Source organism: Balaenoptera ricei, chromosome 4 (assembly GCF_028023285.1).
Source record: "Balaenoptera ricei isolate mBalRic1 chromosome 4, mBalRic1.hap2, whole genome shotgun sequence".
NCBI classification, from domain to species: Eukaryota; Metazoa; Chordata; class Mammalia; order Artiodactyla; family Balaenopteridae; genus Balaenoptera; species Balaenoptera ricei.
Genome location: NC_082642.1, coordinates 81054522 through 81066749, shown reverse-complemented (window position 1 = coordinate 81066749; position 12228 = coordinate 81054522). Strand labels below are relative to the sequence as shown.

At 47.6% G+C, this 12228-nt stretch overlaps 1 protein-coding gene across 1 annotated transcript in view; it reads left to right on the top strand.

Annotated features, from left to right (window-relative positions):
• Positions 1-12228, top strand: part of LOC132364716 (mannan-binding lectin serine protease 1-like) — a 39989-nt gene that overhangs the window by 22492 nt on the left and 5269 nt on the right. The window contains exons 4-8 of the mRNA XM_059920753.1: positions 486-682; positions 3088-3235; positions 4551-4669; positions 5645-5723; positions 11946-12083. Coding sequence (XP_059776736.1) covers positions 486-682; positions 3088-3235; positions 4551-4669; positions 5645-5723; positions 11946-12083 — 681 coding nt within the window. The remainder of the gene's footprint in view (positions 1-485; positions 683-3087; positions 3236-4550; positions 4670-5644; positions 5724-11945; positions 12084-12228) is intronic.

Sequence of the window (12228 nt, the reverse complement as noted above, 5' to 3'; positions counted from 1 at the left end):
CAAATATATTTCATACTGGCAAGCAGTGGTCAGCAGCATGAAGAGAAACAAAGCAAGACCAGGGCCAGAGAGTGAGGGTACGTGTGAAGGTCCTGTGTTATATGAGGGATCAAGGAAGGCTTTGAGCAGAGACCCCGTGGAGTCCTTGGCTGAGGGGAGAGCAGGACAAAAGAAGACCAGGCTTTCTCCCGGACCACTCCATCTCAGACCCCTCCAGCCCCCCACGAAGACCAGAGAATTTGACAAGAAAGCTTATCACACTCACTGCCTTTGAGTCTTGACTCTGCAAATTACTGGGTGTGTGACCTTGGTTAAATCACTTCCTCTCACTAAACTTCAGTTTCCCCATCTGTAAAATGGGGATAATGACTCCTTCCCCACTTGCCTCTCAGGACCACTGGGAAACTTGTACAGTAGCAGATAAGAAAGGGGTTGCTGTGCCCGTGGGTGTGGTGTGCCACTTTGCTCCGGTGTGTTTCCCACAGTGGAGTGCAGTGACAACCTCTTCACGCAGAGGACTGGCGTGATCACCAGCCCCGACTTCCCCAGCCCTTACCCTAAGAGCTCTGAATGCCTCTACACCATTGAGCTGGAGGAGGGTTTCATGATCAGCCTGCAGTTTGAGGACATTTTCGACATTGAGGACCATCCTGAGGTGTCCTGCCCCTATGACTACATCAAGGTAAGAAGACAGTGGGCATAAGCCCTGGAAATGCTGGAAAATCTTGGATGAACTGGGAAAATTGACATTCTTGGCCCTCCCTTCTTCCAGGAGAGGGGGCCAAGCAGATTTCTTCCTAAAAATAATTATTTAAAATAACATCTACCAGCTTAATTGGATCCAGTCTAGGAATCTTCCCTGATCCCAAACTAGCCATTTGCCCACCTGCAAAATCCCTTCTGCCAGGTAACATAACATCATCATGAAGTAACACCAGGGTGAAGGTCACGGGGACCATCTTAGAACTCTGTCTACCACACATCATATCCTGGGAGCTATGCTATGTGCCTTATCCAGGCACGTAACCTCTTGGGGCTTCACTTTTCCCCCTTGCCACAGTAAGGCTGGCAAGATGAAGATGTACCCAGGATTATAGAATTCATCAAATGAGGGTTAAAGAGTGCTGGTCCTCAGAGGTGGAAGGAGAAAGAGTTAAAGGCATAGGCAGGACCGGGCCTGGGAGCTGGGAAATCCGGACCAGCCCAGAATGCGTCTTCCCTTCTCTCCATCCCCGATGCCTCCATCTGAGTCCAAACCCTGCTCTCTTCCGGTAAACTGCAAAGCTACCTGGCAGGTTTGCTGGCTTCCACTCTTGCTCTACACGGTCTGCTCTCTCATAGAATCCAGGGTAAACTCTATGAAAGCCAGGTTACATCAAGATTGTATTTGGAGTAAACATAAATTCCTCAACACAATATGGTCCTTGCCTGCCTTTCCAACCTCAAGCCGGGGCAGTCCCTCTGTTCCAGCCCCACTGGCTTCCTTCCTGTTCTTTTATTTATTTATTTATTTTTCATTTTTTTTTAACATCTTTATTGGAGTATAATTGCTTTACAATGGTGTGTTAGTTTCTGCTGTATAACAAAGTGAATCAGCTATATGTATACATATATCCCCATATCCCCTCCCTCTTGCGTCTCCCTCCCTCCCACCCTCCCTATCCCACCCCTCTAGGTGGTCACAAAGCACCGAGCTGATCTCCCTGTGCTATGCGGCTGCTTCCCACTAGCTATCTATTTTACATTTGATAGTGTATATATGTCCATGCCACTCTCACTTCGTCCCAACTTACCCTTCCTCCTCCCTGTGTCCTCAAGTCTATTCTCTAGTAGGTCTGCATCTTTATTCCTGTCCTGCCCCTAGGTTCTTCATGACCTTTTTTATTTTTTAGATTCCATATATATGTGTTAGCATACGGTATTTGTTTTCCTCTTTCTGACTTACTTCACTCTGTATGACAGACTCTAGGTCCATCCACCTCACTACAAATAACTCAATTTCGTTTCTTTTTATGGCTGAGTAATATTCCATTGTATATATGTGCCACATCTTCTTTATCCATTCATCCGATGATGGACACTTAGGTTGCTTCCATGTCCTGGCTATTGTAGATAGAGCTGCAATGAACATTGTGGTACATGACTCTTTTTGAATTATGGTTTTCTCAGGGTATATGCCCAGTAGTGGGATTGCTGGGTCATATGGTAGTTCCATTTTTAGTTTTTTAAGGAACCTCCATACTGTTCTCCATAGTGGCTGTATCAACTTACATTCCCACAAACAGTGCAGGAGGGTTCCCTTTTCTCCACACCCTCTCCAGCATTTATTGTTTGTACAGATTGCCAACAAACACATGAAAGGATGCTCAGCATCACTTATCATTAGAGAAATGCAAATCCTTCCTGTTCTTGATACTTGCCAGGCTCTTTCCCACCTTTGGCCTCAACCTCCATATAAGCTGTTTTTGCCGCCTGGAAAGTATTCTTCACTCCTCTTCCAATGACAAGCTCCTTCTCATCCTACATATTTCAAATCCAATGTCACCTCCTCAAAGAGGCCTTCCCTGACTTCCTATTTAAAGTTATTATCTATTATATTAATGATGAATTATACAAACTACATAGATTTTACTACATAAATCATAAACATATAGCATATATTTATATTATATATGTACATCATCCTGATTATTTTTATAATGCTTACCACAGCCTGTAATTATTTTGTTTATTATCTATTAGTCTGCCCCAACTAGGCTGCAGGGTCTTTGTGAGCAGAGGCCTTTTCTGTCCTGTGCACGTGGACAGGGCTGTGCTCCTTTCTGAGCCATAATATATTCATCTATGAGCAGAGGATTATTAGCCTGCCTTGTCCACTTCCAGGGTCATTGTAAATTGTAAATGGGAGAGTGGTGAAGGAACCCTTTGGTGAGTGGTAATGCCCACTAAAATTGTGAGTGAACACCATGGGCTCACATCGAAGCTTCCAGAAAACCCCCGGGTGCAGTGTAGAGACAATCCCTGCAGCAGCCACTGCCACTCACACTCAGGTGTGACCCTGCTTTTTCTCTCTCTTGCCCCTCACAGATTAAAACCGGTCAAAAAGTTCTGGGGCCCTTCTGTGGAGAGAAAGCCCCAGAACCCATCAATACCCAGAGCCACAGCGTCCAGATCCTGTTCCGCAGTGACAACTCAGGCGAGAACCGGGGCTGGAGGCTGTTGTACAGGGCAACAGGTAACACGGCCTCTCCCCTTCTGGGTCACACTTGGCTCCCATGCTCAGTCCTCATGGGGCAGTGGCCAGGTGGTGAGGGGGAGCAGGCCTGGGGCTCCTCCGGGGATGTGGCAGAACTCCCAACTCTGCCAGTGAGCAGCTTGGGACCGAGGCAAATTCTCTTTGCTGACTCAGTTTCCCATCTGTAAAATGGGCGCAAGGATAGCAATGATGGTGGGTTTGGACTAGATGTAGATTTCAAAACTGGCTGCACTTCAGAATCACATGAGGAGATTAAAAAAAAAAAAAAACTGTTTCCTGAACTTCACCCTTTCACACTGTGATTCATTGGGCGTGGGGAGGACCCCTCCAGTGCCAGCCCTCCTCACGTCTGGGGCAGGAATTTGGGTGAGAGTCTGTAGCTCAAAATGTTTCACCATGGCCGTTTGCCTCCATGTGTCCCCCAGACTGACAAAGCCCACAGGCCTCATTCCCCACTACCTCAGGGCACCCAGTCCTGGTCCATACCCTGCTGGAGGTATTTGATCCAACGGGCCTGCAGTAACTTGAGGAAGAAGGGGGTAGACATCAGTGACAAGACCACAGCTGTGTGTGACTAATCCAGTTCAGAGACTATCCTGGCCTTGCCTGCATCATCACATTTAGTGCCTGCTTGTGGGGAGAGGCAGGAAGAGGATATTAACAAAGGAGACTTTGTCCAGGAAAGAGGAATCCTATCCAATTTAGCCTTTTGAAGAGAGGGCTCAGGGGCATATAATCACAGTCTCTCTAACACTTTGAAGAATGGTCTTGGGAAGAAAGAGTGGGGTCATCGTGCGTGGCCCAAAAGAGCAAACTATGCCCACTGAGTAAAAATTACAAGGGTATAAATTTCAGTTGAATATGAAAATTCTATTCCTTTAATCAGAGGAGTCTAGTATGAAAGATACAGGTTGGGAAATATCGAGCTCCCTGTCCCTGTAGGAATGCAAATAGATGTCTGAGGTCTACTATAGAAGATGTAAAGGAAACATTAGACAGGAGTTGCACTCAGTGACATTTAATGTCTTTTCCAACCCTGAGTTTTGATGAAATCATCTGGCCAACCACTTCATTTTACAAATGAGGAAATAGAGGTCCATGTTGGAAAGTGACCTGCTCAAGTTTCCAAAGTAAGCCTTCTTCAGGGCCTGGTAGGTCCAGGCCCCCATAGCCTGGGGGTATGTTTTTTGTGTGGCTTTTCCACCTTCATCAGGCCTTGCATTCTAGGGAATGGCCTCTCGTGACCAGACTTTTCTTTGTTTTCTCACCTTCTCCTTTCATTGTTCCCCACCAGGGAATGAGTGCCCCAAGCTGCAGCCTCCTGTCGATGGGAAAATCGAGCCCTTGCAAGCCAAGTACTTTTTCAAAGACCAGGTGCTCGTCAGCTGTGACACAGGCTACCAAGTGCTGAAGGTACAGGGTCCTGCCGGGGGAGGGAGGTCATCCGGGCCAGAGAAATTCTCCAGAGCCTCCCAGGGCAGATGGGCTTCTAGAGCTTGTCCTGGTCCCACCACAGTATTTCCTAGCTTCTCCATAAACCTCCAAACTGCATCAGAATTTCCAGTCTTCTAAAAATTCAAAGTGTGTGTCCCAGACTCTCATTTCTGAAAGTGACACAAAAGTCAGAGCAAAACATCAAAACCATTCAGCCCGATAACCAGTACAAACAACATTAACAAAGTTTGTCAGGCTTCTGGGGGGAACCTGGGATAGAAGTAGAGATTTTAAAGGTGGCAGGTGGGCATTGCTTGCTCTCTGAAACAGTCGTTCTCCTAGGAACCCCATGGTTAACTTAAAAACAACAACAACAACAACAACAACAAAAATCACCTCCCAACCCCACCTGAGATCAATTCAAGCAGAATCTCTGGGGCGGGGCCCAGTGACTGTTCTCTGTTAAGTTGCCCGGTGAGTCTGATGTGAGCCAAGCTAGTGGACTGCTGCTCTCGGGGAACGATAATCCAAGTGAGGACCCCACGGCATCAGCACATCACTTGTTAGAAATGCAAGGCTGTGGTCCCCAGGCCAGACCCACTGACTCAGAAGGGCCCAGGGACCTGTGCAAAAGCCCTCGGGGACTCAGGGGTACTGCTGCTCACTCAGGTGTGAGAGCCGCTGCTCTGAAGGAGTCACGGGTCCAGGTTTCCCTTCAGGGACAGCCTCCCGGACCCCTTCTTGCACGCAGTCCTGGCCTGTCTCCAGCGTAGGAGCGGGGGGATAGGAATTCAGCATCTGTCTTCCCCTTAGCTTCAAGCCCTTGGAGGCCCACGGTTGGGAAAGCTCAGGGGAGGGCAGCCACCTTTGCTGTTCGAGCTGCTTTCACTGGGGAAAACCCACAAACCCCACCCCTCCTCCTTCTTCCCATACCTTCTTCATGTTTCTTCCCAGGATAATGTGGAGATGGACACGTTCCAGATCGAGTGTCTGAAGGATGGGACATGGAGTAACAAGATTCCCACCTGTAAAAGTAAGAACACACCATCGGTTGATTATAAGGATCATGAGCTCCCCAGCACGGGTGGGATCCGAGCAGAGCCCACACAAGGGGGGAATCCTGGCAGATACACTCTGAGCGCGTTAGGGGGGAATTCCACAGACACATCGGGGTTGGACAAAAGTTTATTAATGTTTCTTTCAGCAATAAGATGTTAGTATTCCAAAAGGACCCTGTGGGTCCCAGTTTGTTTTCTAAATACTAATTTTACCTCTGCCTGCATACAGGTTGCCAAATTTGCTAAAGGAATAGCTTGTTTCCAGGTTCGAAACTAGCTCTGGCAATTGCTAACTCAGGAAACTATTTTGGCACTGGTGCCCAGAGCCCAGTGACCTTGCCAGTCTTTACGTGGCCATCAGCTATATCCACTGTCTCCTGGGACAGCTCATGAGCTGGGGCTGTGCAGGAAGGGCTGTGTGGTCAACACAGTGAACCTACGTGAAGCAGGGGGTCCAGTTCTGCACTGGTTCTTGGGACCCGGAGTTCTTGCCTTGGCTCTGCTCCTAACCCACGCTGTGACCAGGGACAAGATCCTTCACCTCAGCTATAAAGATTTTGGATTAGCTTTAACATTCTAGAATATATCCCACTGGCTCGGAAATAATGTAATCCATATAAATCACCTAGTGAGCTTTGTAAAAATACAAATCACCAACCACCACGCCCTCTGCCCCTAACCAGGTGATTTCAATGCAAGACTTGTAAGGACCACAATTTTAGAAAACTTATCTGTGGCAACGGTGATGAGAGGAGGCCTGACGACAGAGAGGGAAGGAGAAAAGAGGGAGGGAGGGAAGGAGGATATATTTTCGAATGGAGAGGTGAGAAGTCAAGAATTTGGGTGGGTCCTGCCCAGCCCCATTTCATGACCTCATATAAACTTTAGAGTGTTGTCCTCTTCCCTTCTACTAAATGGCTCGGGTCCAGTAGGCAGGCAGATCCACTCCCACTGCCCCAAGGGGACACTGTCAGGGTGGTGCTCCCTTGAGGCAAATCCCAGGCATAATTTTGGAGCAGAAAGTGCTTGTTTTCAATTTTCTTTTCTATATGATGAAGAGGCTGGAGCCCAGTGTGGGAAATGGGTGCACTTTATGGCTGCAACAAAAGGTCTCAACAGACATTTACTGGTCGCCTGTGCAGAGGTCCACAGGGACTTCAGATGGAAAAAACAAGGCCCAGGCATTGAAGAACTAAATGCCAACACACACGTCTGCCACCTCCTCCAACACGTGGCTCGTGTGTGGTGCTGTGACTAAGTTCTGGGTGAAGCACTTTGCAGAACAGGACAAGGAGGCGCTCTGAAGGACAAGGCAGAGGATGAGGGGTAGAGAGGACAGAATGTTGCTTTGGAGACAGGAAGTTCTAGATTCAAAGCCAGACTCCACCAGTTAAATAGGCATGAGCAGTTGACTGAGACTCATTTGGCCTGAGTTTCCTGCCTTCTTGATTGTTCTGTGGACTGAGTTAATGTACGTATCACACCCATGGAGCACCAGGAATAAGTAAAAGCTCAGTAAAAGCTTGTTTCTTTCCCCTACCCAACCCCCTCATAGGAAGAGGTTTGGTTTCTCTCATTCATACTCTTGGAAAGTAGGAAACGTTGGTAATAATTTTTTGTCCCTGATGAAACACACACTTTTTATTGATAGAGTAAGGCACTAATGTATCTGCTGGTGCTCTTTTATGTGACGTATGCTAGTATGCAAAGGTATGCTGTCATTTTGTACTAAAGAAAAGCGGAATTTTTCCTCCCTAATATGGCCTGGTTCTCCCAGCATAGCCTGAGTCAGGACTATTAGACTCCCCACTCAGACACACCCGGCATCTCTGCTTGTTCACTGAGTAGGTACTTATTGAGTACTTTTGTCCCAGGCATGTGCTGGGTCCTAGGCGAGATGCAAAAAAGACAAAAAAGACTGAGAAGTTGTGAGTCCCCAGGGACTGTGGGGAAAGGGGTTGGGAACAGACAGGAAGTGTGCGTGTGCAGTGAAGAAACTTGCACCAAAACAGGAAGTGGGAATTATGGGCTGTGGTTCTGGCCCTGCTGGGTGACCCCAAACAAGTCCTGCTCCACTCTGATGCCATCTGCCAAATGAGGGTTTGGACCAGATGAATGCAAAGCTTGCTCCACGGGCAGAATGTTATCATTGCCATGAGCCAGGATTTATGACTGTGCAAATTCTCAGAATGGTACGCATTCCACAATCCCAAGCTGTCCTTCACACTGGCTGTACCTACACTATGCATTCTTAATCGATTCTGGTGGAGTGATTTCTGTATTTCCTGCAGAAACTGTTTCTGCTTTGCTTGCTAATTTTTCTTTCTCTTCTTTTTCTCTCTCCCTCCTTCTCTCTGCTTCCTTTCTCTTTACCTCCTGACCCCTCTTTGATCTTCATCATGGTGGCAGAAACGGAAATGGATGTGGAGAGCGAACCTGAGTCAGAGCAAGTGGCAGAGTGAATGGCGGGACCCCACACAGTGCAGACATCCAGGAATGGACCACTCACAAGACCCCTGGGTCCCAGAGCTCCTCCATCCCTCCCCATCCTGCCAACACTCCATTTCCCATTTCAGTGCGGATTAGAATGGATGCTGAACAAGGCAACACAGGCCTAAGCAGCTGAAACCGCGGCGTATATAACAACTCTCCTTTTGAGGGTTCACCCATCATACAAACATTATGCTGAAAAGATAATGAAAAGATAATGGGGGATTTTTTTTTTTTAGCACTTCTATGTGGAATATACTCTTCTCAAAGGAAAAATGGCTTTCATTCTAGAGACATTCACATGGTCTTAGGTGGACCAGGTCAAAGTGGGCCCTGATTTCCACTCCACACTTCAAGTTTAAATGGGCCAGAATGCCTGTGGCTTTATGACTTTAATATTTGTCCCCATTGCTACTTTCTTAACAACCATGAGTAGGTGAAACTAACAATAATTCATATAGCATGGATTTTTAGAAAACCTAGACCTATTCTCATGCCCAGGAGTTTCTCTTCCACCTATACCTAACACAGGGCTGAAATTCCATCATCAGAAGATCTTTCCTCTGGGGTTTACAAACTTTGCATTTCTGAAAATTCCCTAATTAAAGTTTTTCAAAAGATAGGTATCACGCTTGAAAGCAGCAGTCCTCAGCTCTGGTGCCATGGGACATCAATGGGTCATAAATAATGAGAAAGAAAGGGCTGTGGAGGGTGGGAATCTCTGCTTCAGCCTGAACAAAATCTGGGTAGACATATCAGAGCACCCCTGCATTACATTGTGACTGCTCAGTCTATTTGCTGATTGAATGGCCTCTTGATGAAGGCAGAATCCTGCAAAGTCAGACAATGAATGGTCCGGAGACTGCAGCACCATCCTAGGTCAAGGGTACCCTTGAGAGAGGAGATGGGGCAATCACTAAAGATAAGCATCAGTTGAATCAATATTTTTAAGACCACAAAGTATAACAGGTCTTGTACTCAATGTGAGAGAGGGGATCGTAATTTAGACAGAAGATATGATATAAACCCAAATAATTGCAGTACCAGGCAATTTAAGATACATGCCTCAGAGAGCAGTGAATAAAGGGCCATGCAAGGAGAAATGAGGAAGCAGCCCTATCCAATTAGAAGAATGAGAAAAGCCTTTCCAGAAGCAGCGATGTTCGATCAAGGCCTGGAGGGCAGCCAGAGCATGAACCACAGGATTTCCTGTGTAGGGAAAGCAGCAGCACAGTGAGGGGTGTGTGACGCTGGAGTGCAAGGGCACCACAGGAGAGACGAAGATGAAAGTGGGGTGGGGCAGGTCAGGGGCATCCCTGGGACCTGAGGGCCAGGTGAGCTGATTGTGTGTGGTTCCCTAGGAAGCCCCAAGACTGTGTCAGTGTATCCTCAGGGCGGCAGGTCAAGAAAGACATGTCTGAAGGAAAGTAAATGGCAGGAAGAGTGACAGTGGAGACAGAGTGTGGGTGGCACAACCCAACCCAGAGACTGATGAGAATGGGAGGCCAGAGGAAAGGGGAAAGAAAGAGCGTTTTGATCCCAGAGTGTGGAAGTGGCCAGACACACTTTAGAGAAGATGATGAGACCCTTTCCCAAGCAAAGAAGATGGACTAACTGAGGAAGCAGGGTCTGGATCTAGCATCTTGGATTGTGGCAGGCAGAACTCAAAGGGCCTTCCGAAGGGGAAGCTGTCTCTAGGTCCCAGAGACACATGGCTCTTTGCCTGCCAGTGTAGACTTGGGGAAAAGGTTCACCTCTTCCCCACTCACTATACCCAAGCTGAAATGACCCTCTATTTTCCACTATCTGTCACCCCCTGTGTCTGGTTGTAAAACCAGCTTCATCAGCGGGCAAAGTTACTTCTCTGGAGTAAAGTGAAAGCAGGCCCTCCGTCCAGACAATCTCTCTGCACCGGTGCTGGCTGCGTACAGGCTCTCAATGGCCTGACCACCTAGCCATGTCTACGACTGACCCTGGAATCCTCCACCCAGAACTAGGTATTAGGTCTTGAGGATAATTTGGGCAAAATAAATTGCTAGACCGAAGTTAAGGGACTCAAGAGTAATACAAAGATCCAGGCACTAATCAATGGTATTTCCTAAAAAAGGAAGAAAAATCTGCTTAGAGACTCTGCAGGAAAATACTTTTAAAATTGTTTATCGCTTTAGATAGTAAATAGTATTGCCTCTTGTTATCATAGTGCTGACCCTTACATGCTTTCTCCTCAGAGTAGAAGGGTGTCTCTACCTTTGGGAGATCAAAACAAATGGGAGCGATTTGTCCAGGGGGATTGGAGGCCAGGAAACAACACTAGCCAGTTCTCTTGGCGTTTGCCTTCCTTGTAGACAGGAGGTACCTACCTGCTTTTACTCCCATGCTTCATCCCTCTCCTCCACCCTGAAGGGTCTTAGAGAATCCTCTGTATTTTCAGTTAGATAACTCTCTGTTCAATCAAAAGTATAAATTTGGAGTCCCAAATTTAAAAATCACAACTTCTGAATAGCGTCTCAGAGGTAAATTGCCCCTATCTCTGTTTCCCGAGGTGACCAGGTAAAATTCAGGAGGAGGGAAACTCTGGCTTTAGAATATGATCCTCTGAAATTATCACAAGATGGACAGCTAATGTCCACCATTACCCAGCTAATATTGATTACAGGCCGCTGTCACTAGAAAATAGATCCTAAGGACCGTGAGTCTGGTTTACTTAAAAAAACACTGAGTTTAAGGTCAGGTCTAGTTCTCTGACTGTAACTCACTCTGTGACCTTAGACCAGTCAAGTCTCCCCTCTGGGCTCATCTGTAGGTAAAGATCATGTTCTAGGTTGCCTGACTTCAGGTTCCTTTCCACCTGCGAAGTTCTCAGTCCTCTGGGATTCTTCAATTCTGGCAGAGGCTGTTTGAACTAAGATGAGGATTTCCTTAGAAATGAGCACCATCTTCTAACAAAGGCCCCCGAAGAGACATAGACAAATTGGGTCCTCAGCCCCTGACCTGGCTCCTGGCAGACTCGTGCTGGCGCCTCCCCTAAGACTTGGCTGGACTGGCAGACTCTCCTAAGACCACCTCCGAGGAGCAGGCATCTTTGGTCTTGCCCTACAGCCAGCCCCAACGTCCAGCCACCGACAACCAGAGAAAATGAGTAGGTGAAGACTAAAAGTTGGTCCCTCCTGACCCCCCTTCTGCCTTCTGTGCCTGCAGAGAGCCAGCAGGGTGCGGCTGTGTACTCATGCAGGAGCTGGGTTTCTTTTTGTTTGTTTGTTTTTATGCCAAGCTCCAAAGTGAGCACAATAATTGCTCTTACTCAGCATGTGGTTGGGTCTGGAAGAACTGAAGGTTCTTTGGTTCATGTGAGCCAGAATTTTCTCACTGAGACATGGGCTTCATGCTTGGACAGAAGAGGATAAGAGGATTGCACAATAGAACTGGAAGTCAAGGAAAGGGCCCTGGTGGGGAGAAGACTGGGATCTGCTTGAATCTCAGCAGACCTGCCCCTGCCCTGGAATTGACACCAGGCCAGGTGAGTTGACCACACAGTACTCATAGATGGGAGAGACCCCAAATGCAGGGCCACCATTTGCATAGCCTATAACGTTGCTCTCTGGAGTTGTGTGCAGTGTACAAGCTGCACATCGTATGAGACATGCACCAGATGGCCCCAAGAAGAAGAGGAAGGGGTGATTGAGGGGTCTCACTCTCTTCTCTCTCAGTTGTGGACTGTGGAGCCCCGGCAGAGCTGGAAAACGGGCTGGTCACATTTTCTACCAGAAACAACCTTACCACATACAAATCTGAGATCAGATACTCCTGCCAGCAGCCCTACTACAAGATGCTGCATAGTATCACAGGTGAGCCTTCCACGCTAAACCAGCCCACTCCCTCCTCGCACGCTTCAGGTCTCAGGGTTAGGCTGGGGGCTGAAACAGCCAGTCTGTTGGTCATGGTTTGGGAGGAATTGGGAAGAGAAACCCTTGGAGACATGCCTCACCTCTC